This window comes from Moschus berezovskii, chromosome 8, assembly GCF_049115385.1.
Source record: "Moschus berezovskii isolate FMDL1 chromosome 8, NW_MosBer_1.0, whole genome shotgun sequence".
Taxonomy (NCBI): domain Eukaryota; kingdom Metazoa; phylum Chordata; class Mammalia; order Artiodactyla; family Moschidae; genus Moschus; species Moschus berezovskii.
In genome coordinates this window covers 68,928,814-68,952,760 of record NC_142467.1, presented here as the reverse complement: position 1 = coordinate 68,952,760, position 23,947 = coordinate 68,928,814, and the positions used below count along the sequence as shown (strand labels likewise).

The 23,947-nt window shown below is 57.3% G+C and overlaps 2 protein-coding genes across 4 annotated transcripts; one reads left to right on the top strand and one right to left on the bottom strand.

Annotated features, from left to right (window-relative positions):
• The first annotated feature begins 4,596 nt into the window (after positions 1 to 4,596).
• FSTL3 (follistatin like 3) lies at positions 4,597 to 11,126 on the top strand. 3 transcript variants are annotated; one of them, XM_088838720.1, is made up of 6 exons: positions 4,597 to 4,805; positions 6,157 to 6,342; positions 8,870 to 9,085; positions 9,644 to 9,871; positions 10,077 to 10,235; positions 10,996 to 11,126. In XM_088838720.1, exons 1-6 carry the CDS (start codon positions 4,703 to 4,705, stop codon positions 11,109 to 11,111), a joined length of 1,008 nt encoding a protein of 335 aa, XP_088694846.1. In that variant the 5' UTR covers positions 4,597 to 4,702; the 3' UTR covers positions 11,112 to 11,126. The 3 variants fall into 3 exon arrangements, with proteins under 3 accessions (XP_088694846.1, XP_055286744.1, XP_088694847.1); XM_055430769.2 differs by lacking the exon at positions 10,996 to 11,126 and having other exon boundaries at positions 9,962 to 10,220; XM_088838721.1 differs by lacking the exon at positions 10,996 to 11,126 and having other exon boundaries at positions 9,644 to 10,220.
• A 929-nt stretch (positions 11,127 to 12,055) lies between these two features.
• Positions 12,056 to 17,055, bottom strand: PRSS57 (serine protease 57). Its single transcript, XM_055430342.2, has 5 exons — positions 16,961 to 17,055; positions 16,542 to 16,695; positions 15,533 to 15,677; positions 13,649 to 13,912; positions 12,056 to 12,304 (listed from the first exon to the last, which is right to left on the bottom strand). Exons 1-5 carry the CDS (start codon positions 17,037 to 17,039, stop codon positions 12,056 to 12,058), a joined length of 891 nt encoding a protein of 296 aa, XP_055286317.1. The 5' UTR covers positions 17,040 to 17,055.
• Between the last annotated feature and the right edge of the window lie 6,892 nt (positions 17,056 to 23,947).

The window sequence follows — 23,947 nt, the reverse complement described above, 5'->3', positions numbered from 1 at the left end:
GCACCACCTCTCAGCCTGGCAGGGATCGAGACCACCACGCAATCCCTCAATCACAGATGCTGGTGTCGACCGTGTGCCAGGAGCAAGAACACAGCCGGGATACGGCCACAAATGTCTGCAAAATCAGACACTCCACAGTGATGTGCAGAATAACGGCCCCAATATACGTCTGATATTTTAGCTCAGTAGGACTCCTGTCAGAGTGCTGATTTCCAGAACAGTAAATAATAAGTCTGTGCTATTTTAAGCAGCTAAATTTACGACACTTTGTTAAAGCAGCAAGCAGGAAACTCATACGTCAAGCTATTCCATGGTCACCTCCAGACACAGGCCGCCTGAGCATTTCCGTGTTTCCCTGAAGCCTCGCCCCAGTATCCCTCCTGCCATTGGCCAGAGCTGGATCACATGGTTGTGCCTGACATCACTTCAACCCTGTTCAGCCAATCAGGATTCGCCTCCAAGCTGAGGGCAGGTCCGGCCTTCTGCGTCAAACGTGGCCGCAAGATTCCTGCGTAAAATCCTATTGGTCTTTCATAGGGAAGAGGATAGCATGGGGACATTTGGGGCCAACGTGGGAAATTAGCTAAGGGAAGGGGCAAGAATTGAGTAGTCTCTGAAGGAAGGGCTTCAAACCTAGGCTGGCAAGCCTGGACTCCATCCAGGGGCTGTGGGGAGCCATGGGTGGCATTTGGAGCAGGGACCACACGCGTGTTTTGGACGTTACAATACCCAGCTCTATTCAGAGTTCTCCCATGCTATCTGCATGGCCGAGTCTTTAGTGTTGTCTTGTGTGAAGTATTAGTCGCTCAGTTGTGTCCAACCCTTTGTGACCCCAAGGACTATAACCCGCCAGGCTTCTCTGTCCATGGGGTTCTCCAGAAGAGAATACTGGAGTGGGTTGCCATTTCCTTCTTCAGGGGATCTTTCCTACCCGGGGATCAAAGCCGGGGCTCCTTCATTGCAGACAGATTCTTTACCGTCTGAGTCATCAGGAAAGCCCTTGGTTATCATATGTCCCACTAGAGAACCAGCAAGACCTTGCTTCCCACAGCCTGGAGAGTTTCAGGTCTAGTCCAAGGGTTGCACAGGCTAAGCTGATGTGGGGTCTATCACAAGCATTCTTCTGGCTTGAGTAATATGGGATCCAGTGACCCTGAGCGTTCTTTACTAGGCCATCCTGGAGGCAGTGGTTGGTACAGCAGCATGGTGTGATTCCCACAGCCCCTACAGAACCTTCTGCTCTGGGTTCTAAAGCCTTTGCTTGAATAAAATATAAGCAGGATTATTGTAAGCTGGTTTTGTTCCGTGCAATGCTGCTTAGATCAGCTTTATCTTATGGGGAAGAGGAGTTCAGGCACAGCTGGATCAAGGACCTCCAATAACACCACAGGGCATTAGTGCTGCCTCTCTTAGTTCAGTGTTCCACTGAGCTGTCCTCTCCCTGGACACTGGTAGAAGCCATCTTCAGCCCCAGGCTCACACCCCTCCAGCTCAGGCAAGAAGTGGGTGGTCCTTTTCAAGCTAATGTCTCAGAGCTGACTCTTCCTGTTGCTAAATGTCAGATGATTCTAAGTGATCAGGCCTGGGTTGGGGCTACTCTTTGGGGCTTTTGTGTGCAGGAGGTGATTCCCCAAAGGAAAACCTGACTCTGGGACCTGAGGAGTCCCACAACCTGGGGATGCACCCTGATCGCTCGGGTCCTGGAATCTTGTTTGCCTGGTACTGACTCCATTCCCGACCCTGTGGGGCTTTGAGACCCCCAGAAATTCACTTTCCTTTCTCCTACCTCAGTTGACCCCTCTGTAAAATGGATGCCTGCCTCGTCCTGAATGGTAAAATACTTACCTATTCCTTAAGTAATAATCTCTGCACCCATGTCACACCCCTCCCATGCACCAAGCACTGTGCCTGGCGTCCTGACTGGAATCTGCGGTACTGGGATCTGTGCCCATTTTACAGTTGAGAGCATGGAGGCACAGAGTGGTCACATGTGGCCTGGCCAGGGTGGCACAGACCAGACTGCGCTTCCATGAGATGCCTCCTCCTCCCTCCAAGCCTTAGAGTCACCTCCTCGGAGACCCCACCACCTCCCTGCTCCCAGGGTCTCTGTCCTCCGCTGTCTTCACATGTGTGTGTTCACCCCCTTGTTTTTCTCCAGCCAGGTAGGGACTGTATCATTGCAACACTGAATCCCTTTGTATTAGCGGCTATCACAAATCAACGCGAACTTGGTGGCTTAAAACAACACAGATTTTTTTTTTTCTCTTCCAGTTCCAGAGGCCAGAAGTCCAATACAGGTCTCTCTGAGCTGAAATCAAGGTATTGACAGAGCCGTGTTCCTTTCCAGAGGCTCCAAGGGAGAATCTGTTCCTTGCCCTTTCCAGCTTCTGGAGGCTGCCCACATTCCTTGGCTGGAGGCCCCTTCCTCCATCTTCAAAGCTGAAAATGGCAGGTCTAGTCCTCCTCATGTTGCATCTCTCTGACCACAGTGGGGAAGGTCTCCACTTTAAAGGATGCTGTCATTACACTGGGCCCACTTGGTTGACCCAGGATCATCATCTCCCATCTGAAGGGCCTCAACTTACTCCTATGTGCAAAGTCCTTTTGCCATAGAAGGTGACATATTCACAGGGTCTGCGAACCCACATGTCTCAGAGGTCTGTATTCAGGCTTTCTCTTACTTGTAGCACAAACATCCCATGACTTCAGTCTCCATCCCCCCTTCCCTCATACCATTCAATCTAACTCAACATAAACATTCTCTCCTTCTGAGAAGTCTGCCCTGTCTCCCTGGGCTGGGTCAGGTTGGCATCTTCCATCACAGATCTGATTAGTGGATTGTTTCTGTCAGTTTCCCTGGGGGTGGTAAGTTGGGACCATGGGGAGTTAGGATGGGTGTGGGTCAGGAAACCTTAGGGCAGGTGGCTAGGGTAGGAAGCTGCTGCAGGCTGGGTCAGGGTAGAGAAGAGGGCACAATGGGAGATACTAGAAAGAGGGGCTCTGCGAAGAGGGCCATGACCTCCTTAAGGTCACGCAGTACAGAGCTTCTGGGTTCGGGAGACACGCCAGCCTGGGAAGCAGAAGGCCATGGGCTGCTGGCCTCGGTTTCGAACCCACGCCAGGCCAACAATGGCCCTTTTATCTGCACAGCTCAGGACTGGGTGGCTGAGCCATGGTAGGGTCAGGTCTCGGCCAAGGTCACCCTGTGCAGCCCCTGCACACCCTTGGTGAGAACACGGGGTCTCATTCCTGCCCCATTTTCTAACCAGGAGAGAACCCCCTTGGATGGTCAGAGGCCAAGGCCAGGTCAAGACAGCTGGTGCCCTCCCTCAGTGCTGCTCTGAAGTAATGTGTCCCCTGGCATTGGCTGGGAGACATGGGTCAGGCTGGGCAGCTAAGGTGGAGGACAGGGTTTGTGCGTGATGTTGGCCACAGAAGATCTCGTGCATGCAGAAGAGGGGTGTGGCTTTAGGAGTCCTGCTTCTACACCTGGGGAGGGGGCAGATGCAGGAATGGGGGGGTGATGAGGCACAGGTGGCCCTGGAAGATAACCAATAGCTCTCAATCGTTTGTTTTTCCTAAAAGCATTTTCCACTCCTTAAAGTTACACATTAATTTGTCTGTCTATGTGTTTTGTTTTCTGGACAGATCACATAAGCTCACTGAGGACAGTAATAGGTCTGCCTCAGTCAACCTGTTGCCCCAGTACCCCCAAAGGTCCTTGCCTCCAGGAGACTGTCACTAATTATTCCCCAGAAACACAAACACAAACTGTGTAGAGGGGCTGCACAGGCTCCATGAGATGTGGAGGTGCCCTGACAATTTTCTGGGGCCCCGAGGACTGAAGGGATCAGCCCAGAGTAGGAAAAGCAGCCTGCTGCACTGAGGCCCCAGGGGGCTGCGTGCTTCCCAGCCCATCGTGCATTTTGAGAGACCAGGATTCCAGGTGGCAAAGACCAGACAGCATTGACCCTTGGAGGGGAGGAGCAGGCAGGTTGTTCAGGCCACCTGAGGGGTTGTTGCAAGCTCAGGTAGGAGAGGGGCAAAGGCCAGACACACAGTAGGCACTCTGGAAGATTTGCGGTATGATTATTGCTGTTGGCATGTTGTTGGGACCACTGGTGTCTGCATCTCTCTGTCTCCTCTCCACAGCCCCTCCCTCCACGTGCTCACACCCAGCTGTGCCCACTGGCTCCAGGGGCCAGGTGGCCAGGCGGGTGGCCTGGAGGATTGGATTAGGGAGTGGCTGGGGCTGAGGTCCCCGGGTGTGTGGGAGAGGACGGGGAGGTCAGGCTAGGAGCCCAGAGCACACTGGGGCCACACCAGCCATCACATGCAGACCACGATGCGCAAGGCTCCTCAGACGCACTCTTCGGGGGTCACTGGCCAACCCTCCCCACCCCCCAAACGCATGGCGACACCTCGAACTCGAAGCCACGGGCCCGGCTCCCGGGTGGGGCCCCCGCCCCCCACCAGCTGCCGCCCACATCGCGCGCGACACTGCCCCGAGCCCCGCCGTCCCCGCGCCCCGCCCCGGCCGGCCCGCCCCGCCCCGCCCCGCCCGCAGCCCGCGGGACCTTTATAGGGCGCGCCGGCCGCGCGCTGGAAGTGGTGCCGCCGCCGCCCTCCCTGCCGCCCGCCCGCCAGCCAGCCAGCCGCCCGCTCGTCCGACGCGGGGGTCGCCGCCGTGTCTGCGTTCGCCATGCGTCCCCGGGCGCCGGGGCCACTGTGGCCGCTGCCCTGGGGGGCCCTGGCGTGGGCCGTAGGCTTCGTGGGCTCCGTGGGTTCGGGGGACCCCGCGCCCGGTGAGTGGGGCGGCCGGAAGGGGCGGGCGGGGCGGGCCACCCACGTGGGCCTGCCGGGAATGCGGGCCGGGGGATGATAGGTCGGGGGGCGCAGCGGCGGTGGCAGCTGGGGGCAGAGACCAGTGACCCGTGGTGACCCATTCCCGCTGCAGGTTGAATGTGGGAATGCTTGGGGCTCCCCTCCCCCAGCCCTAAAAGACCTAAAGGAGGGTCACCAGGAGGTCAGGCAAGCAGATGTGACTCCTCACAATTTATTATCGAGAACTAGTCCCCAGGGTTGCTGACAGTTACTGAGTGCTCAGGGTCTGCCGCCTCCCTTCTGGAATCCACGCAGCAGCCCTACAGTGTGAGCACTCTTATGCCCGGTTTCCAGATGGGGAAACTGAGGCACAGGGTCAGACAGCTTGTACGGGACAAAGCGGATATGAACCTGGACTTTCTGGGTCCCAGTGTCCCAGAGAGGCAGGGCTGGCTGGTTGGACTCAGGATCTCCAGCCGGCGTCTCAGATCCTCCCTGGGTCTGGTGCAGGCAGACTTTTTAGAATCTCATACCTGCCAGTTGTGGCAACACCAGGGAAGTCACACTCCCACTCTGGACCTCAGTTTCCCCTTTTATAAGGGGAACAAAAATGCTGAGCTCCCTGAACTGAGCTGGTCCCTTGGAGCTCAGCACAGTGCCTGGGAGCTCCCTGGGATGGGGGCCCTGGCCACTCCTGCCCCCATTTAACGGTGCAGAATCTGAGGGCCATCTACCCCCCCACCCCACCCTGCAGCCCCACCCCAACCCTGCACTGAGGGGAGAGCCAAGCCCCCTCCCCGAAGGCTGCGTCCCCGGGGAGACAGTGAGCTCATGCAAGGGGAATGTTCCCAAGTTGGAGTGAGTAAGAGGCGGGCCAGGCGAGGGGGGGCTGCCGGGCGAGGGGGCTCCGCGTGCCCTCGGGCGCTGTCTAGACAGAGGGCAGAGGCGGGAGAGGCGGCTCTAGGACCCACTGACCCTGACACGTCCAGCTCCGGGTGTTTGACTGGTTGGGCAGGATGCCAGGCCTGGGCTGGGGGCCTGGAGCCATGGGGAGACCTTGCCGGGAGGGGAGGGTGTTGGCAGTAGAGCTGTGTGGGGGCCGGAGCCCAAAGAGGAAGGATCCCGAAGAATCTGCAGCCAGAGCCGGGACACTTGTGTGGTTCTCTATCCCTCCCTCCCAGGTGGGAGGTGGATCATCCCCTTTGCAGTTACTGTGTACCAACTGTGTGCATCCCTGTGGGCCAGCAGCTGGCTGGCAGGCCAAGGCTTGGGTGTGGGCAGGAGCACCTGGGGACACCTCTGGTCCTGTAGGAATTGCCCCTCTGTCCGCAGGTGGTGTCTGCTGGCTCCAGCAGGGCCGAGAGGCCACCTGCAGCCTGGTGCTGAAGACGGATGTGAGCCAGGCTGAGTGCTGTGCCTCTGGCAACATCGACACCGCCTGGTCCAACTTCACCCACCCGGGGAACAAGATCAGCCTCCTGGGCTTCCTAGGCCTCGTCCACTGCCTCCCCTGCAAAGGTGAGACCCTGTGCATCAGCAGAAGGCCATGGTCTCTTGGTCAAAGGCAGCACAGGCAAGAGTTTGCTTCCTATCTTGGGGGCATGCGGGAGGTTGAGGCTGCTGGCAAGGGGATCCCAGACTCAGAGAGGGTTTGGGGGCCTTCGGGCTCCCAGGCCTCAGCCTCCTGAAGAGAGGATTCCCCAGTTTGGTTTCCAGCCTCTAGGGTCTCACTCAGGAGGAGCCCTCTGCCTGGGCGGCCTTGCCCACCTTCACTCCACATGGTGGATAGACAGGCACACCTAGCTCCTAGAAAGGTGGATTCTCCCTGACTGGTCGTTAGGATTTGTGACCCCACACTCAGTGTTCCCAAACACTCATCTGCCCTTAACCTCGCAGGTTCCAGGGTCTGTGGTTAGGGCCACAGCTGTGTGTTTTACAAGCATTTGCCTTCTGGACTGTGTTCTGTGAAATGCCGCCTCCTCCGTCAGACTAGGAGCTCTTTTAAGGCACAATGAATGAATAAATAAGTCAAGACATAGTCTCGTTGGAGACCCTCTCAGCCCCCTGTGCAAGACTGAACCTGCAAGGACCCAGAGGGCGCATGGGGACATGACTTGAAGGAGGTGGGCGCTGGAAACCAGGGTGTTGTTGGATGATTAGGAGTTTGCCAGCTGGACAGACCATGGTGGGGTGGGTGGGGAGGGGGGAGCATGAGCAGAGACCATGGCCTGGGATCAGACCCGGGTGGGTGGAGTCAGGACAGGGGTGCCGGATGGAAGCTGGAGCTGAGGGCTGCAGACCTGCAGGCCAAGCCGAGGAGCCTGGCTGGCCGGCTGGGATGTGATTAATACCAGATCAGCCTGGCTGGGTGGTCCTGAACTCAACTGCCATGTGCCCTGGCTCCCTCCAGAAGCCCCTCTGGGTTTTGGGAGGAGGACAGACCAAAAAGTGCCTGGCCCAGGCCTGACATGGTCCAGGATGCCCTCCCCCCACCTCATCTGGCCCTGGCGACAGGAACTCAGCCCTGCCACTTCTGTTCTAGCGTGCGTGAAGCCACCCAGGGGAGCGTTTCCAGATGTGTGTGTGGGTGGGCAGCACGGGAGGCACCCAGGTGCGGTCCACATGCCCTGGCAGGGAAACATGAGGGGCTCTGGTTGGCCGCTAAAGGAGCTTCCATCACTGTATGCTCACCCTGTAGGGTGGAGTTTCCGATCAGCCCCACTGTTAAACTCAGGGCAACTGAGGCTGAAACTTCAACTTGAGCTCAGAGACAGACCCAGACCCACAAACCATGGAGCTGGGGGTCCATCTGGTCTGGCCTGAAGTTCTCACGCCTTGGTGCCCTGGCTCTCCTCAACTCACAGCTGTGATGGGGCCTCAGTTTCCCGCTTTGGTGTATGTATATATATATATATATATTTGCTTAGTTGCTCAATTATGTTGGACTTTGCGGCCCTGTGGTCTGTAGCCCGCCAAGCTCCTCTGTCCATGGGATTCTCCAGGCAAGAATATTGGAGTGGATGGCCATTTCCTACTCCAAGGGATCTTCCCGACGCAGGGATCAAACCTGCATCTCCTGTGTCTCCAGCGTGGGCAGGCAGTTTCTTTACCACTAGCGCCACCTGTGGAGAAGGAAATGGCAACCCACTCCAGGGTTCTTGCCTGGTGAATCCCAGGGAAGGGGGAGCCTGGTGGGCTTACGTCTATGGGGTCACACAGAGTCGGACACGACTGAAGTGACTTAGCAGCAGCAGCAGCAGCAGCAGCAGCAGCGCCACCTGGGAGGCCCCTTTGGTAAAAAGATGACAAAAAGGCACCACCTTGTGGGGGGCAGGTGGGAGGCTGTACTGGGCCTGGGAGGCGAAAAGCAGGCTTTCGTGGGGCCGGAGTTGGGGCGAGGACGCCAGAGAGAGATTTATTTTCCTACCTGAGAAATGGGGCTGCGGGGGGCGGTAACCCCTGTTTGGAAGGCTGGAGCTGTGCGAGGCCCCCTCCTCAGGAAATGAACCGCAGACCAGGCCAATGCCCCGCCCTCTCCGACGCCTCCTCAGGGGAGGTCCTGGCAGGCGGGAGGAACAGACGCAGCCCATCCTTCCCAGCCCCGCGCCTGGACGGGGTGGAGCCCCCCCGGGCTGACGCAGCCGGTCCCCCTCCGGCCTTCCCAGAAACGCGCGTAAATCAGGGAACAGACGTCAGCTCGAGCGGGTGGCCCAGCTTCGGAGCGAGAGCCGGACTAGGGGTGAATCCTATTCCTCCCAGACCTCCAGATTCCCGGCAGAGACCCCTCGCTTCCGCCCACACTGAGCCCTGCACCTCGACAGAGGCCCGTCCCACGAAAAGCGTCGAGTCCTAGCCTACCCCGGAGTGGCTGAAACTCCCCCAGACCCCAAATCAGTTCCCTCCCCCGTGGGCCCCTTCTTCGCACCGCCCCTCACTCCGGTCCGGCCTTTATCCGTCGGAACAGGGAGCGAGGGCGCTGGGCCTCGGAGGACCTCCGGCCTCGGCCACGCGCCGCAGCCCACGCGTGCGTGTCCTCTGTCCACAGATTCGTGCGAGGGCGTGGAGTGCGGCCCCGGCAAGGCCTGCCGCATGCTGGGGGGCCGTCCGCGCTGCGAGTGCGCGCCCGATTGCACCGGGCTCCCGGCGCGCCTGCAGGTCTGCGGCTCTGACGGCGCCACCTACCGCGACGAGTGCGAGCTGCGCGCCGCGCGCTGTCGCGGCCACCCGGACCTGCGCGTGATGTACCGGGGTCGCTGCCGCAGTACGTTGGGGCGGAGCCTTGGGGAGGGGCGGGGCCACCGGGCCTGAGCATCCTGTTAGAGGCAGCTGCCGCAGCGCGTGCGGGTGGGGTCACTGGCAGGAAGGGGTGGGGTGTACAATCCAGGGTGCTTATAGGTCTCGTGGATTTGGGTGCGACCTATGGTAGGCGGGGCCTAGGTGTGAGCTCCTGGGCGGGGTCTATAGTCCCAAGAGAGTATCACAAGCTCTCGTCTTTTGTGGGATCGGGAATGGGGACGGGTAGGGTACAGGTTTGGAAAGGGGGCTTCTGGGGCCCCGATGGGGTGAGAAATACGAGTATGTGAGTCAGAGGAGCTTATTGGTGCAAAGTGGGGAGAGATTGAGGGTAGATCTGGGGGCGTGGCGTGGTTCGTGGAAGGGGTGTGACTTCGGGGCAACAAGGGGCGGGTCTAAAGGTGGGACCATTGAGTGGGCCGGGCATCGGAGGGGTGTGGCTTCTGGTGCAGCAAGGGGGAGGGGCCTGAAGGCCCCGCCCTGTCCGGAGTAGCGCTCTTTACCGGTCCCCACGCCCCACCTGCAGAATCTTGCGCCCACGTGGTTTGCCTGAGGCCACAGTCCTGTGTGGTGGACCAGACCGGCAGCGCGCACTGCGTGGTGTGTCGCGCGGCGCCCTGCCCCGCACCATCCAGCCCCGGCCAGGAACTTTGTGGCAACAACAACGTCACCTACCTGTCCTCCTGCCATCTCCGCCAGGCCACCTGCTTCCTGGGCCGCTCCATCGGCGTGCGCCACCCGGGCAGCTGTGCAGGTGCGGCACGCGGCGGGGAGCAGCGGCGGGGTCTAGCCCCCAGCCCCTCTCCGCGCCCGAATTTCTCTTTTGGTCCCTCCCACTCTGCAGGCATCCCTGAGCCGTTAGATCCTGAGTCCGAGGAGGAGGAGGAGAACTTTGTGTGAGCCTGCGGGACCGGCCTGGGCCTGGCGTTCAAGGCTTCCCATTTTATTTATTGCTACAGCAGAGTCTATTTATGTCCAATGGACACTCCCCAGAACCTGGACAGGGACCACTGTGGGAGCCCTGGTGCCCCTCGACGATATCTTGGAAGGACTGGGGAAAAGATGCCTGAGAGCAGGGCTGGTGAGTGGGGGACCAGCCCCCCCAGCCCCCACCACAGGTACCCTATTGCCCAGGAGGACCTCAAACTTATGCTCCCTTGGGGATCACTCTGTTAATTGTCGCTGCCACCAAAAGGTCTGGGGATTTCCTGCCAGCAATTAATGAGGAGATACCCTGGCCTTCTAGAACAGGGACCAGGGGGTGAGAGGGGGTTCACAGCCTGGGTGTGAATAGATGAGCTTCAGAACATGCCCAGGCCACAGACAGATCAAGGAAGCAACCACTGTCCGCCGCCAGTCCCAGGGTGACCAAGAAACTTACCTTCCCCCTGCCTCACCCATTTCCCAGCATGTCCCTGGGGGATGGGGGCGCCATCTCTGCTTCCTGACACAGGCCTTGGGTGTGGAGAAGCATCTGCTAGAACAAAGCAGACACCATGTTGGGTGGGAGGGACCCGGTGGGGCCTGTGAGGCCCTGCTCACCCACTGGCCCAGGGTGAGGCGTATATGCCAAGACCCACTGCACACCTGGCATCCTGGAGCCATGTGTCTGAGGGGCACCCCGGTGCCTGCTACCCCATCCACAGGTGGCATTCCCTGTATCTTGCCCTGGTCACGCCTCTAGGCCCAGTTCCCAGCTGAACCCTCCTTGCCTGCCAGCTGGGTTTCCTCCTGCCACCTGGACTGTTGCTCTGTGTCACCTCCCTATGCCCATCTGTAGACCAAAGGTGCAGACCCAGAGGGGGCGGGGCGTGCAGCAGGGCAGGAGCACAGCTCCTCAAGGCAGTGGTGCTCATCTGTGTCCTTCTCTGCCTCCAGGAAGTGCCTTACCTGTGACACCCAGAAAAGTGCCCTTTAGTAATGGGTTTGCCCAAGCCTGCCAACAGGGCAATCTCCCCCGCCCTGGGGTCCTGCCTCACCTGCCAAAGAAATAAACACTGAAAAAGCCACGGTGGGTGTTCAGACCTTGGTTTGTTCCCCTCTCTCTGAACCTCTATGTCCCCCCCACTTTGGGAGGGGGTTACCAGCCTGGGGTGCTGTGGGGGTTTCTGGAAGCATCCAGGAGAGACACAAGTGCATGTTCTTGGGGCAGGTGCTGCCTACTTCTGGGTCTCAGCATCCAGCTTCAGTTGTGGGCAGTAGCAGGCATAGAACTGAGACAGGTGGCATGGGGTTGGGTGGGAGAGTCTTGGCCTTTATGGGGTAGGGGAGGAAAGGAACGGGGTCTGGGTGGCTTAGGGAAGCCCCAAGAGGCCACTTGGTTTAGGGTCCAGACATGGTGGTCTGGCCCGGAAGGGTTGGAGGTGCCCTAATGACACTGACAGGATTAGTAAAAGCACTGGCTGGAGCTCACCCAGCCTTGCTGCCAGCTGGGCACCATTTGCCTGAAGTTCTTTTCAAGGATCAGGCTTCACATGGAGTTAGGCCAAACTGAGACCCTACTCTTTCCCAGCCTTGGTTTCCCCATCTGTGAATGGGTCTGGTCGGAGGGCAGAGGAATGGCATTCTAAGCAGGGGCGGAGGAGGCCAGGAGGCTGTCCCCAGCCTGGGCTGTGAGGCGGGGAGGGGAAACTCCAGCGGGGTCAGCGTGGGGAGGGGAAAGGAGGATGGTGAGGAGTCCGTGTCCTGTGGCTCAGGGTCCCTCAGGGAGGGGGTGGTGGAACTGGACCCTTGACCACTCGGAGGCCAAGGAGAAGCTGAAGGGCATGTGGGTGGGCCTTGGGGGCAGACCATCGTATCTGTGAGTCAGTTAACACTTTATTGTTATTTTGCCCTTTTGTTGGGAACTGATGCCCCCTACCTGCCCTGACACCAGGCTTCCTGGGGTTTAGGGGCTCATGGACCCTCTGCTCCAGCCTCAGAGTTTTCCAGTCCAGAGCTATTTGTATCGTTTGCCATCTCGGTGGTGTACCCGGTGCTGCTGTGGTTCAGACAACACCTGATGGCCCCCAGTGGTCCTGGGCTTGGGGCCACACTGGCCACGCAGAATCACGTCCCAGATCCAAGTCACGAAGGCGGACACCTGTGTGTACACGTCAGGCGTCTTGGGATCCCCACACCAGAGGCCAGAGAAGGAGACGAGGCCATAGGCCCGATTTCTGCATACCAGGGGTCCTCCAGAGTCCGCCTGGGGGTGGAGGCAAAGGTGAGGTCAGGGGTCGCTTGCTGGGCCTCACTTTCCTTAAAGGAGCTAATATGTGTAGATCTGATCTGGACCTTCTCTACCTCAAAACCCTTTTATGTCCCATGGACACTCCCCAGAGCCTGGGCTGGGACCATGGCTCACCAGTGCTCTTAGAGCAAAGACTAAACACATCATCTCAGCCTTTAGGGCCTGGAGGAGCCAGCCCCTATCGCTTGTCTGCCCTCCTCTCCCCCAGCTCACTTGCTTCCAGCCAAACATGCCAGCTGTTCCTGCAGCAAACCAAGCTCCAGCCTCTGTGTGGTAAATTGCTTCAACCGTGTCCAACTCTTTGCGACCCTATGGACTATAGCTCTCCAGGCTCCTCTGTCCATGAGATTCTCCAGGCAAGAATACTGAAGTGGGTTGCTGTGCCCTCCTCCAGGGGATCTTCCTGACCCAGGGATCAAAGCCACATCTCTTACATCTCCTGCATTGGCAGGGGGGTTCTTTACCACAAGTGCCACCTGGGAAGCCCAAGCTCCAACCTCTAGACTTTTGCATATCCTTGAGACCCATTACTGCCCCCTGCTGGACACTCCTGTGTATCACACAAGTCTACAGTTCCTTGTTCTATGTACAACCTGCGCGAGTGTACACCGCAGCCCTGTGACTGGTCTGTCTGCCTGGTATGTCTCCCCTCAGATATTCTCAAGGCTCCTCCAAGTCTCGAAAGTACTGTCCTCAGAGAAGCCTTCCTGAATACTCACCCTAAAATCCCCGCTTCCTCCTCTCCCCAGACCTATCACCCTAATTTTCACCTGGAATCAGCTCTGACCCAAAGAAATATGTCCTATTGGTGAGACCATTTTACAGATGGAGAAAGTGAGGTCCTGAGAAGTGAGATGACTTTTTCAAGACCATATGTGTAAGAAGTGGCTCAGTCTGGATGTAGACCCGGGCAGTTGGGCTCTAGAATCTGAACCATGTACTCTCTTAGCTAGAAGAAAAGACATTCCCCTGCTCCCATTCTGGGCTGTGTTTCTCCCTGGGCATCAGGGCCAGGTTTGCCATTAATCCATACAAAGGCTTAGGAGCAGAAGCGTATTGCTGAGATCTGGACACTGCTTTTAAGACACAAATCTGTAGTCCTTTGTGCAGTGCACAACCTGTGCAGCCATACATGGCAACCCTGTGACCCTGGGGGCTCCCTCCCCTTCCTAGGTCTCACCAACTGGTCAAAGGTGAGCTGGGACCTAGTTGCCAAGGCTCTCTGACCAGCTCTGACCTCTCTGAGGGCCTCAGTTTCCCCACATGGCAAGCAGGCAGGACTGAGAGTGAACATCTCACCGAGCAGAAGCCACGTCGCCGGCGGTCCCCACTGTGGGTGCACAGCATGGCAGGGCTCAGCTGCCCCTTCCAGGAGCTGTTGCAGGTGTCCAGCTCCAGCACGCGGACCTCGGCTTCCATCAGCCCGGGTGGCAGTTCCTCGAAGTCGGACATGGAGCCCCAGCCAGCCACCTGGCAGCGCGTCCCTGCCTGGGGAGGCCTGGCGCCCCTCCGCGGCAGCCCCAATAGTCCCACTGCAGGACCCAGGGTGGCAGAACTGTTCAGCTGCAAGGGCGGGAGGTGCGGGGAGATTAGGCCTGCTTGCAGCCGCCCCCTGCCACTCCTGCCTGTCTACCTTTCCTTGTCTCTTCCTGTCCTTGTGGAGAGAAGACAGTAGCAGCTGTTGTTAGGCTGTCAGAGGGCCTGGCTGCTTCTGTCACCTTGGGCCCCTGCTCATCAGACCTCACCAGCCTCCATGCCTGCAGCTGCCCAGGAGTCCTGCTAACCAGCATCTCCTTCCCTGCTCTGAGCTCTTCTCCAGTGCCCATTGCCCTTAGGACACCAGGATAAAAAACCTCTTGGCCCATCAGTTGGCCCTTCCCTCCACCCACCTCCATACTTGCTTACACTGTAACACTGCACCCTCTGTGCGGGCACCTTCCCTATCCAGGTTTTAGGACTCAGCTTAGACACCACTTCCAGGAAGTCCTCCCAGACTGCCAGTCTAGGACAGGTGCCTCCTCTGGGCTCCCATGTGCTCCTGTCAAGGCTGATTTACTCAGCTGCCGCCTAGTTACACTGGGAGTTCAGAGGGAGCCAGGCCAGAGTTGTGTGTTCATGGTTTCCTGGCACACAGATGGCACTCAATCAGCAGTTATGGAATGAATGACTTGGACCCTTGGTTTGGGTGTTCATTCCCTGACCTTGGGTGCATCCCTGATCACCCCTGGCCTCAGTTTCCCCATCTGCACAGTGGGCTAGGTGAACCAGAGCAGGGGTTCCAGGCTACAGGGTTTCACAGAGGAGCAGAATTCATATGCCAACTTTGGCTGCCAACACTGGCTGCCCACATTATATTTTGCCAAGAAAACCCCACACCCTAGACCCTCCTGTCCCCAGGGTTTCATTTTTGTCGTGTTGAGTGTCCCCTCTGTTTGATTTTCACCACATTTCAAGGGCAGTTTGGGGATATTCTCCCTTTAAATGGCAGCCCCGGAGTGCCTGGGGTTGAATTTGGGGCTCCCCAAGTGGGGGCTGTGGGAAGGGTGGTCCCCCAAGCAGGAACGGCCATGTGAGGTCCAAATAGAGGCGCCTGTGCGGGGAAGGAGGAAACACCCTGGAGGGCCTGAGGGGGCAGGAATCAGGGTCTTTGATGGCTCACAGTCTCACTGTTTCCCTCTTTCAGAGTGAATGTTGAACATCTGCTGTGTACCATAACTCACCACAAATGAGAAAAAAATCCCCACCCTCGAGGGCCGAGGTGGAACCAGTGGTACAGGTGCTTCCAGAAGGTGTGGGCGGTGCTGGACACAGAAGAGGGGATGGGGTGATAAGCAGGGAGCCAGGGGCAGCTGAGAACTGGAGGTAATAAGGGAGGCTGCCCAAGAAGGGGACAACTGAGCAAAGACCTGAAAGCCACACGGAGTCTGGGGAACATGGGCTGGGCAGGGCCACAGCCAGTGCAAAGGCCTGGGGGTCAGAGCCTGTTAGAGTGCTGACCGCTCGGCGAGCAGAAGGCCAAGCGGGTGGTGTGGGTGTTCCAGAGGGCAGCAGAGGGAGTGACTTGACTCATGGGTGCTCACAGGCGCCTAACAGCTGTTTTTCAACAAGTCAGGCCATAGTAAGGGGAGGGGTAGGGACAGGTCAGAAATGCACTGAGGGCCCGATCCCCACACAATGGATCACCTGCAGCAAACAGATGTCACTGGTGTGCGTGGTGGGCTGGTAGTCTGGGTGCGTGATGACAGCAGAGATGCTGAACACCTGCTGTGTGGCCTCCACGGTGTTCAAGGCATGGGCCCCCAGCACTACCAGGCCTGTCCCGGGGTCTCTGTAGGGGGAACGGGTGGGGAATGTGAGCAAGGCTGAGGTGAGGGCAGCCTCACACAGGCTCAGTCTCTCCCCTCCTGGGAAGTAAGCCCATGCCATCCTTCTGCCAGCTTGTGATGATAAACGTTGAGTTGATCACCCTCCCACCTCAATTATGGTATTAACTCCAATCGCTACAATATATATATATTTTTTGACCACTCCACATGACATGTGGCATCTTAGTTCCCTGACCAGGGATCAAACCCATGGCCTCTGCAGTGAAAGTATAAAGTCCTAACCACCAGATCACCAGGGGAGTCCTGCTGCACTATTAATTTGAATATTTATTATAACAGTATACTTCAAATGAATATAACACTCATTATATTTATTCTAATTCCCATATGGATTATAGCATTACCTCCAATAATTTCAATATTAATGTTAGTAATTATTGTATCAATATACTCAGAATGAGGGCTTCCCAGGTGGCGCTAGTGGTAAAGAACCTGCCTGCCAATTCAGGAGACGTGAAAGACTGCGATTCGATCCCTGGGTTGGGATGATCCCCTGGAGAAGGGCATGGCAACCCACTCCAGTATTCTTGCCTGGAGAATCCCATGGACAAAGGAGCCTGGTGGGCTACAATCCGTGGAGTCTCAAAGAGTCAGACACGACTGAAGTGACTTAGTTTGCATGCAAGCACACACTCAGGATGAATGCAACGGTTGTAACCTCTGCTTATGGTCATGGCTGCCAGTCCTTCCCTACTTCTCTTGCCCCTTTTTCTCTGTTAACTCTCCTTGCCCAGCTGAGAGGCCCGTCTGCACAACCCCCCTCCACCTCCTGCCCACACCAGTACATCCCCTCATCCCAGGCTCACCGGCCGCTGAAGCAGTGGGCAGCCGACACGACCCAGCGGGCCCGCAGCAGGAAGCCCCCGCAGTGGTGCTGGCCCTGGAACTTCACAGATGCCATGTAGGGCCGGGAGTGGGGGGTCACCTCGTGGCCCCCAATGATCTGTGCCCCCCAGGAACCTGCAGACAGGGTGGGTGGCCTGTCAGGGGTGGGACAGGATGGGGTGGGGGTCAGGTTGGGGGAGGCAGGAGAGACAGAGATAGAGAAGACCCTGGAGTTTGCTGAGTGGGGGCCCGGACTCCCTAAAACCTGGGACTGGGGCTGGGCCTCCTGCCCACCCCCAAGCTGTGACCTGAGAGGAGCAGCCATGCAGGGGGCTGGGCTTCCTGGGTGGGTCCCTCTGGGCCTCTGGCAGGCCTGGGTGGAGTACTTGGGGGTCCTCACCTGGGGGCCTCATGGGCAGTGTCAGGGCAGCGGTCACAGTCAGCAGCAGGTGGCCCAAGTCCCCCACCCCAGGCCCCATGGCTGTCACAGGCAGGTGTGTGCCTGGAGAGCTCAGCGGGCCACACCCCTCCCAACGTCCAGGAAAGGGGGAACAGGGCTGTGGCCTGTGGTCAGAGGCCCCACCAGCAACGGCCGGTTCTGAGCCAGCGCTTTAGAAACCCCGCTGATGCTCCTGCATTGGGGTTTTGGATAACAATCATAATTGCCCAGGAGACCAGCAGTGGAGGGGGTGTGAGGGCTCCAGGGCCATGTGACCCCAGAGGCCCCTTGTGCGCGCCGAGTCTCTGTTCACCCAGAAACCAAGTAACCAGTAACCGGTTCACCAGAAACTGATAAGCAGCCAGCAGCAGTGCAGCCTCGGCCGCCCCTCGGGACTGGGGGCCAGCTCACCAGATGGAGGCAGTCCTGCCGCAGCCCTGCCGGTCACTGCCTCCGGCTTCAGTCTCCCCATGTGCAATCCCAGCCCCGGAAAGCCCTGTGATTCCTGCTGCCTTTGATTTGTGTATTAAGCACCTATTGTACACCAGCCTCTAGTAGGTGCTAGAGGTGGAGCGTAATGTGTCAAAGGCCCCCACATCCTTGGTGCTGACGTTTCTCCCGGTTGAGGGTGTAGATCTGCTGATCTGGGCTCACGACGGAAGCACAGGGACTTGCAGTCAGATAACACCAAGCTCATCCGGTCAGTTCAGGCCCTCGAAGGTGGGTCCAAGGGGCAGGGGCTCCTGTGGGCACTGGGGAGCCAAGGAGGCCTCAGAGCAGGGAGGGCGTGGCAGGGCCTTGGTGAGCCTATGGACACACAGGTCAGAGACCCTGTGCTGCCCTGGGGAGGCTTTGCTGAGGCCCTGCTAAGGTGGAGACGCAATGAGAGGTCTGGGAGGCAGGTTAGAATTCCAACATGGGCTCACGGGGCTGAATCCAGGTGCGGGCAGGGTTGGTCCCTCCGGAGGCTCCTGGGGAGCACTGGCTCCCCCCTTTCCCAGCTTCTAGAGGAGCCGCGGAGAAGGCAATGGCAAGCCACTCCAGTACTATTGCCTAGAAAATCCTGTGGATGGAGGAGCCTGGTAGGCTGCAGTCCGTGGGGTCGCTAAAGGTCGGATACAACCGAGCAACTTCACTTTCACTTTTCACTTTCATGCATTGGAGAAGAAAATGGCAACCCACTCCAGTGTTCTTGCCTGGAGAATCCCAGGGACGGGGGAGCCTGGTGGGCTTCCGTCTGTGGGGTCACACAGAGTTGGACACGACTGAAGTGACTTAGCAGCAGCAGTAGTAGAGGAGCCGCTTCCCTGACTTGCGGCCCCTCCCTCCATCTTCACAGCCAGCAGCACAGCATCTCCTGTCTCTCTGCCTCTGATCCTCCCCTTTCCCTTTTATAAGGACCCTGTGATGACACTGGGCCCCCTGAGGAATCCAGGGTCGTCCCCATCTCAGTTTGTTGTTGTTCAGTTGCTCAGTCATGTCTGACTCTTTGCGACCCCATAGACTGCAGCAGGCCAGCCTCCTCTGTCCTCCACTATCTCCTGGAGTTTGTACAGATTCATGTCCATTGAGTCAGTGATGCTGTCTAACCATCTCATCCTCTGTCGCTCCCTTCTCCTCCTGCCCTCATTTCCCAGCATCAGGGACTTTTCCAATGAGTCAGCTATTTGAATCATGTGGCCAAAGTATTGGAGCTTCAGCTTCAGCATCAGCCCTTCTCATGGATATTCAGGGTTGATTTCCTTTAGGATTGACTGGTTTGATCTCCTTGCTGTCCAAGGGACTCTCAAGGTTTCGAAACTCTCACAGTTCAAAAGCATCAATTGTTCGCCGCTCAGCTTTCTTTATGGTTCAGCTCTCACTTCCATACATGACTGCTGGAGAAACCATAGCTTTGACTAGACAGACCTTTGTTGGCAAAGTGATGTCTCTGCTTTTTAATATGCTGTTTAGCTTTTTCCCATCTCAGGGGCCTTAACTTAATTAATCTCACCTCCAAAGTCCCCTCTGCCCCATGAGGTGACATGTCCACAGGCCCCAAAATGAGGACAGGGATGTTGTGGGGCTATATTTGGCCAGCCTCAGTCCCCTGTGTTAATTACTTTGCTGTATTGGTATCACCCATTGTACTGACAAGGAAACTGAGGCACAGCCTTGAAAGTGGCAGGGTGAGGGTAGAACCAGTTGGTTTGGAAAGAAACATGGCATGCAGGCACCTGGGATCTCATCTCAGCGAGGCTCACCAATCAGGTAAGCAGATGTGATTTTTTAAATTAATTTTTGGCTGTGCTGGGTCTTCATTGCTGCGTGGGCTCTCTCCTGTGGTGAGTGGGGGCTACTCTTCAGCTGCAGTGTGGGGGCTTCTTATCGCAGTAGCTTCTCTTGTTGCTGAGCAGGCTCTAGAGCACAGGCTCAGTAGTTGTGCATGGGCTTCGTTGCTCCATGGCTTGTGGGATCTTCCCAGAGCAGGGATCAAACCAGTGCCTCATGCATTGCAAGGTGAATTCTTAACCAGCGGACCACCGGGGAAGCCCGCGCACATGATTCTAGGCCACTAAGTTTGTGGTGATGTGACAGCAGCTGCAGGAACCATCAGGCCTTGAACACAGAGCTAAGTGGGAAACAGGGTCCATGTGGAAGTCGTTTCCGGGGTCTAGGCCAGGCTGGACCCTGTGCTTCCCCGGAGGTCAAAGCAGCTGGTAGGGGATTATTCCTTAGGTGACTTCAGTGGCTCCTGTCCACTGTGGGGTCCTGGGATTGGCCTGTCACAGCTGTTCTTCCGTGTCAGTCACTTCCCCCAGCCACATGCCCCAGGGTGTGTGGGACTCATGCAGTCCTAGAGAAACCCAAGGCTGTTGGTATTGTTGCTCTCCCCATGTTACTGATGGGGGAAACAGAGGCACAGAAAGGTCAAGTGCTTTGACCAAAGTTGCACAGCGAGGGAGCGATGCGCCAGAGTTGCAGCCTCAGACCAGCTCCTGTTGTCTCTGCCAGGGGCCAAAAACTGTGCCCACAACCTGGCACATTTCCTTCTTTTCTGGTGAGAGTTGTGAAACCAGCAACCGTCCTTCAAGGATCCGACTAACCAAGCTTGTTGAAGTCCTAAGCCCCACTCCTGTGTGGGGCTCAGTGTTTCCATTTCCTAAACCAAGGCCCAGAGAGAGGAGCCTGGCTGGTCTGGGGCTGCACAGCAGAGGGTCTTGAAACCAGAACTCTGAGACTTGAACGGTCTTTGCATGGAGGATTTGGTGGCTTTCTAAGTCACAGCAACAACGGTGATGATGATGATAATGATGAGAAAACTCCCTTTACTCCCCTGAACACTTACTTTTGTTGTTGATTTGTTGGAGCTTTTTATATATTGAGGAGGTTAGCTCAAAGTCAGTTGCGGAGCACCTGAGTAGGGCACACATGCAGTTGGTGTCTACCACCTTGCCCTGAGTGGGTCATGCCGTCAGCACTCAATAAGTGAACAGGCCCTTCCTTAGCCCAAATTAGCAGCAGAGGTTCAAGCAGTCAGGAGAGGAATGGAGTTTGGTCAGGAGCCCCTGAGAACTTGAGAAAAATTCAAAATCTTCCCAGTGAACCCCCAGACACAGTGTTGAAGCCCAGGGAGCCCACCCACCCCGACTTGGCCTCCATGTGTCTCAGTTTCTTCATCTGTGAATGGGGTTGGTGCTTGGCCTGGGGCACAGGCCATGCAGGTGTCAGCTGGTGACGCCTACCCTTTACTTTTTTAACCCCTTTAACTCACACTCCAAGGAGATTGCTTCTTATTACTTGAAATGGGCGATGCTGCCTTAAGAACAAACAGCCCAGGGATATCCCTGGTGGTCCAGTGGCTAAGGCTCTGTGCTCCCAATGCAGAGGGGCCTGGGTTCAATCCCTGGTCAGGGAACTAGATCCCCCATGCTGCAACTAAGACCCAGTGCAGCCAAATAAACAATTAAAAAAAAAAATAGAATAAACAGCCCAATCCACCAGCATCTCGTATGGCAGTCACTCCCCTGTGGATGCCAGCCCCGGCCAGTAAGGGGTCATGCCTGACACCATTGCATTTCCCAGACTTTCTCCTGGACCTGCATCCGAGGACCAGGCAGAGAACAGAGAAGTGATGTGTGTGTCTCAGTGGGTGGCACGTGTGGGCCCTGGGCAAACCCATTCAACAAACAGGTCTCTGAAGCAGCAGGCAGAGCCTCACCACTTCTCTCCACCTTGTCTGCCTTTTCAGCCACCAGGATTTCTGCAGGGGGAGGATGGGTCATTGATGGGATCCCTAGAGTTGCCCCCATAGCTGTCAGGGCCTCAGTCTCCTCCTCTGGGGAACAGATGACCTGAGAGGGTCTCTAAGGGTGTTGGCGAGAACTCAGCAGGGGGTGGGGTGTCCTGTGAGCCCCTCATCTGTAAACTGCATGCTAGTGCCACCACTCCTGCTGAAATCAAAGGAGACAGCAGGAGGTATGCAGTCCTTCACTCTATGAGTGTTTACTGAGCGCCTGTGGGGAAGGGGACACAGAAGGAGGACACAGAGCCCTACTCTGGTGGAGAGCTGGGCAGGGAAACACCACAGTGAGTGACGTCATCAGAGGCGGAATTCAGGGGGGAAGTGAATGATGTCAGCAGGAAGCAGAGGGAGGAGAGTAGGATTTTAGGGCAAGAAGGAGACCCAGGAACACGGGGAAGGTGGGGAGGGGGCTCCTGGAGGAGGGCCCAGTGGGTGAGCGGCGGGGTGAGTGGCAGGGGCAGGGGAAGGAAGGGCATTTCCAGGGCTCAGCCAGGCCTTGAGAGCCAAGCTGCAGGGCACTGGGAAGCTATAGAAGGTGTTTGAGTGGGGCAAGTGGGGGCAGACCCTCTGGTGAGAGTGGAGAGGAGAGAGGCAGGGAGACAGGGAGACGGTGGTGAAAGGAGGCAGGAGTAGGAGACACAGGGCCTGAGCTAGAGTCAGGGCTGGGAAACGTGGCGGCGGGGGGATGGTGTCTCTGACCCATGAACAGGGAAGGGGTGGTGACTGGGGCCCATGCAGAGCCCAGTGTCAGACCCGCTGAGGTCCAGATGCCCAGAGGATGTCCACTAATGGCGAGAGCTGTGAGGTGGGCATGCCTGTTTTGTAAATAAAGTTTTATTGGCACAGGGCCACTCAATGCTGCAATCTACCGCCTCTGGCTGCAATGGCAGAGCTGAGTCCTTGCAACAGATCGGCCAGCCCGCAATGCTGGGAATATTTACTATCTGGTCTTTTACAGAAAAAGTGCCAACCCCTGCACGAGTGTGAGCTGGGCCCTGTTCCAAGTCCTTCAGCAGCCCTGGGAGGTAGGGAAGTGAGGCTCAGAGAGATGAAGGAGCAGACCTGGCATCACACAGCACCTGAGGAGCTGAGCTGGGACTGGAACCCAGGCTCCCTGATTTTCTGAATCTTTTTCTTTGTTTTGTTTGGTAGTTTATTTCATTCTTTCCCTGCTAAATGGGTGCATGTTCACTGTAAAATGGGGGTGCAAAGGCCTTTGGGAGTAAAGGTAGACAGCCCCCCATCTGGGGCACATCCTGCGCCATCTTTCTCCAGACCTCATCCAAGCCTGTTTCATTTGTTTTTGTCATTCAGTTGTTCAGTTGTGTCTGACTTTTTGTGACCCCACGGACTGCAGCATGCCAGGCTGTCGTTCATCATCTCCCGGAGCTTGCTCAAGCTCACATCCATTGAGCTGGCAATGTCATCCAAACATCTCATCCTCTGTTGCCCCCTTCTCCTCCTGCTCTCAGTCTTTTCCCGTGAGTCAGCTGTTTGCATCAGGTGGCCAAAGTATTGGAGTTTCAGCTTCAGCATCAGTACTTCAAATGAATATTCAGGGTTGATTTCCTTTAGGATCGACTGAGTTGATCTCCTTGCTGTCCAAGGGACTCTCAAGAGTCTTCTCCAACACCACAGCTCTTTTACACACCCATTTACTGAGCACCACTGAGCAGAATCGTTTTACAAAAGCCCTAAGTACTTAAAAAGAACCTCCCTCTCTGCTCCCCCTCAACTGAGTAAATGTGTTCAGAGCCTGAGGGCTAGTGTCCTAAGACAAGTCTGCCTTCCTCCTGATCCATGGGGTCCACATGAATGGAGGACCCCAGATAGATCACAGGGAACAGAGGGGAGGGCAGGGGACAGAGTTGGCTCTTTGAGCTGCCCACACCTGCTCCCCCTGGGGTGCCCCCCTCCAGCGCGGGCCAGGCCTCCCCCTTGGGGATCCAGCTGTCTGGCCAGTGTTTCCTTCTTGTCCCCCAGGCCCCATTCATGTCACATGTCCTTTCAGTAGCTCAGGCCAGAGAGGGGACCAGTGATGCCTGTCATCCCACATCCCATCCTATGGCCATCTGGAGCACCACCTTTCAACAGCCATCCAGAATCTACCTGGTTCTCAGCCTGGCCCAGCCTCCACCAGGTCCCTGTTCAGCTACTTCTGGACTCCAAGCCCCCTCCCCTTAGCGCCTCTTCATCCGCTCCCCACCTTGCAGGCCAAGTGGCTTTTGCAAACATAAACCGGGGTGACCCTCTCTTCCTCTAAACTCTGCTGTGGCTCCCCAGTGCCCTCAAGACAGTCTGAATTCTCCCTGCTCCCTCCACGGACCCCTCACTCACTCTGACCACACAGGCCTGTTTGCCCCGAGAGAGCTGTGGGGCAGATTAAGTTCCTTAACCCTCGTCCAAACATAGGGCCAGGCCCAAAGCCCCACCAGTGCTCAGAAGACCAGCAATCGCTTCCTCCTCGAACGGGCCCGGCTCGGTCCTATCGCCGGCCTTGCGCGCTCGCCGCGCCCGCCACCCGGACGCTCTTCTCCAGACACTCCGTGGCCCCTCGGCAGCGGGACCGTGAACTCTCGGAGCCGCCTCCGGGGCCTCCCCGAGGGATTTGTCCCCATTCGCGCCCCTCTGGCCGGAGAGCCGGGGAGGGGCGGCATGGATGG